The sequence below is a fragment of the Austrofundulus limnaeus genome, unplaced genomic scaffold (genome assembly GCF_001266775.1).
Source record: "Austrofundulus limnaeus strain Quisiro unplaced genomic scaffold, Austrofundulus_limnaeus-1.0 Scaffold71, whole genome shotgun sequence".
In the NCBI taxonomy this organism is placed as follows: Eukaryota; Metazoa; Chordata; class Actinopteri; order Cyprinodontiformes; family Rivulidae; genus Austrofundulus; species Austrofundulus limnaeus.
Genome location: NW_013952473.1, coordinates 1,967,930 through 1,969,615, shown reverse-complemented (window position 1 = coordinate 1,969,615; position 1,686 = coordinate 1,967,930). Strand labels below are relative to the sequence as shown.

The 1,686-nt window shown below is 38.2% G+C and overlaps 1 protein-coding gene across 1 annotated transcript in view; it reads right to left on the bottom strand.

Moving 5' to 3' along the window:
• Window positions 1–1,686, bottom strand: part of LOC106519102 (excitatory amino acid transporter 2) — a gene marked incomplete in the record, with an annotated part of 20,563 nt that overhangs the window by 6,878 nt on the left and 11,999 nt on the right. The window contains 4 exon segments of the mRNA XM_014010634.1: window positions 282–416; window positions 577–771; window positions 878–1,111; window positions 1,216–1,342. Coding sequence (XP_013866088.1) covers window positions 282–416; window positions 577–771; window positions 878–1,111; window positions 1,216–1,342 — 691 coding nt within the window.

Below are 1,686 nucleotides of genomic sequence, written 5' to 3'. Positions count from 1 at the left end.
TAAGAATAATAAGAAGAATAAGAATGAGAATAAACAAACAAACAAAATATTAAACAGCCAACTTTTTCAAAGTTGGGTTTGTATACAGCATGCATCTACTTTTTTTCTGTAATGCAGCAAGTTAGTTTAAACAGATTYAAAATGTACTGTCTGATTTCTTTTTTAAATTTTCTTTTGCTCCACATATTTTTAAAGGAACTGAGAATATGTTTTTAACTGTTTGCAAGATAAGCCTATAAATCGGAGGAGGTTTGTTTTAAGTAGTGGAGGTTGTGACTCACAGTAGCCAGTCCACAGCAACCAAGAGGCTGATGTCCTGAGTGGGCAGCCCCACTGCTGTGAGGATCAGAAGCATGGTCACAAGTCCTGCACTGGGGATACTGGCTGCTCCAACACTGGCCAAGGTGGCTGTCATACTAACAAGGAGACAAATTCAAACCTGAGTACATCGGACCACAATTTAACACTTCCAACATACAGTCATCAAACTGAAAAACGTAGGACTTTTTTTTTTTTTTACATCTTAAGTTATCTGTCCTGAAAAAGTTTTACAGCAAAAAATGTAACATTTCTCACCTGACAGTAACTATCTGGCCCCAGTCGAGCACAATCCCATTCATCTGAGCTATGAAGATGGCAGCCACAGCCTCATAGAGAGCTGTCCCATCCATGTTGATGGTGGCCCCCACAGGAAGGACGAAGCGTGTGACTCTTCTGTCAATGCCCAGGTTGTCCTCTAAGCAACGAAATGTGACAGGCAATGTGCCGGCACTGTGGAGAAAAACAAATAGACAAACTATTCTTTAGTTCTGCCTTGTCCCTTTGCTTGTTTTTGCTTTTGCTTTCAAAGAACCAGACATTCTTGACTTCATTATACCTGGATGCTGTTCCAAGTGCTGTGACCCAAGCCTGGAATATCCCCATAAAGAACGTGAAAGGATTTTTCCTCACTATCACAAAATAGATGAATGGAAGGAAAATGCCTCCGTGAATGATGAGGCCCACTATCACAGTCACCATGTACAACCCCAGCTGCTTCGCTACCATCTCCAAGTCAGCAATAGAGATGATCTTTCCACAGATAAGGCAGGCGATACCAAGAGGAGAATACCTGAAGATAGACATAAATGATGTACTTCTGTTACAAGGAGCAGCTTTATTTACGTTCAATAAAAAATAAAATCTATGCCGTACACAGAACAGAACTGCACTTACCACATAATTGCACTCACAAGCTTCATAATGATCTCATTGAGCACGTTGAAAAAATCCAACATTAGCTTGGCCTTCTCTCCCATTTTCCCCATAATGACTCCAAAAGCCACAAAAAATCCAATCAAACCTGGTAAACACAGAACATTAGTTTAGTATGAATGAGGGACTATATGTTCTGTGAACTATTTTTGCCTTGTGGTGCAGTATTGTTCAAAACAATCAATCTTTGAATAAAACAGTTTAATGTCCATTTCAGTTAGTTTATACATCACATTATGTTTACTTCATCCAGTTTGGAATGATGCAGTTTACTTACTTCAAATTAAATTTACAAATACTAGTATATGTACGTTTTTTTAGTTGTTATACATCTAAAAATTGGAAATAGATTTATTTTTCCAATGAGAGCACAGTCAGCCGTTTGCTGACACGCTGTGGGTTTGCTGTTTTATTTATTTATTTATTTTTATT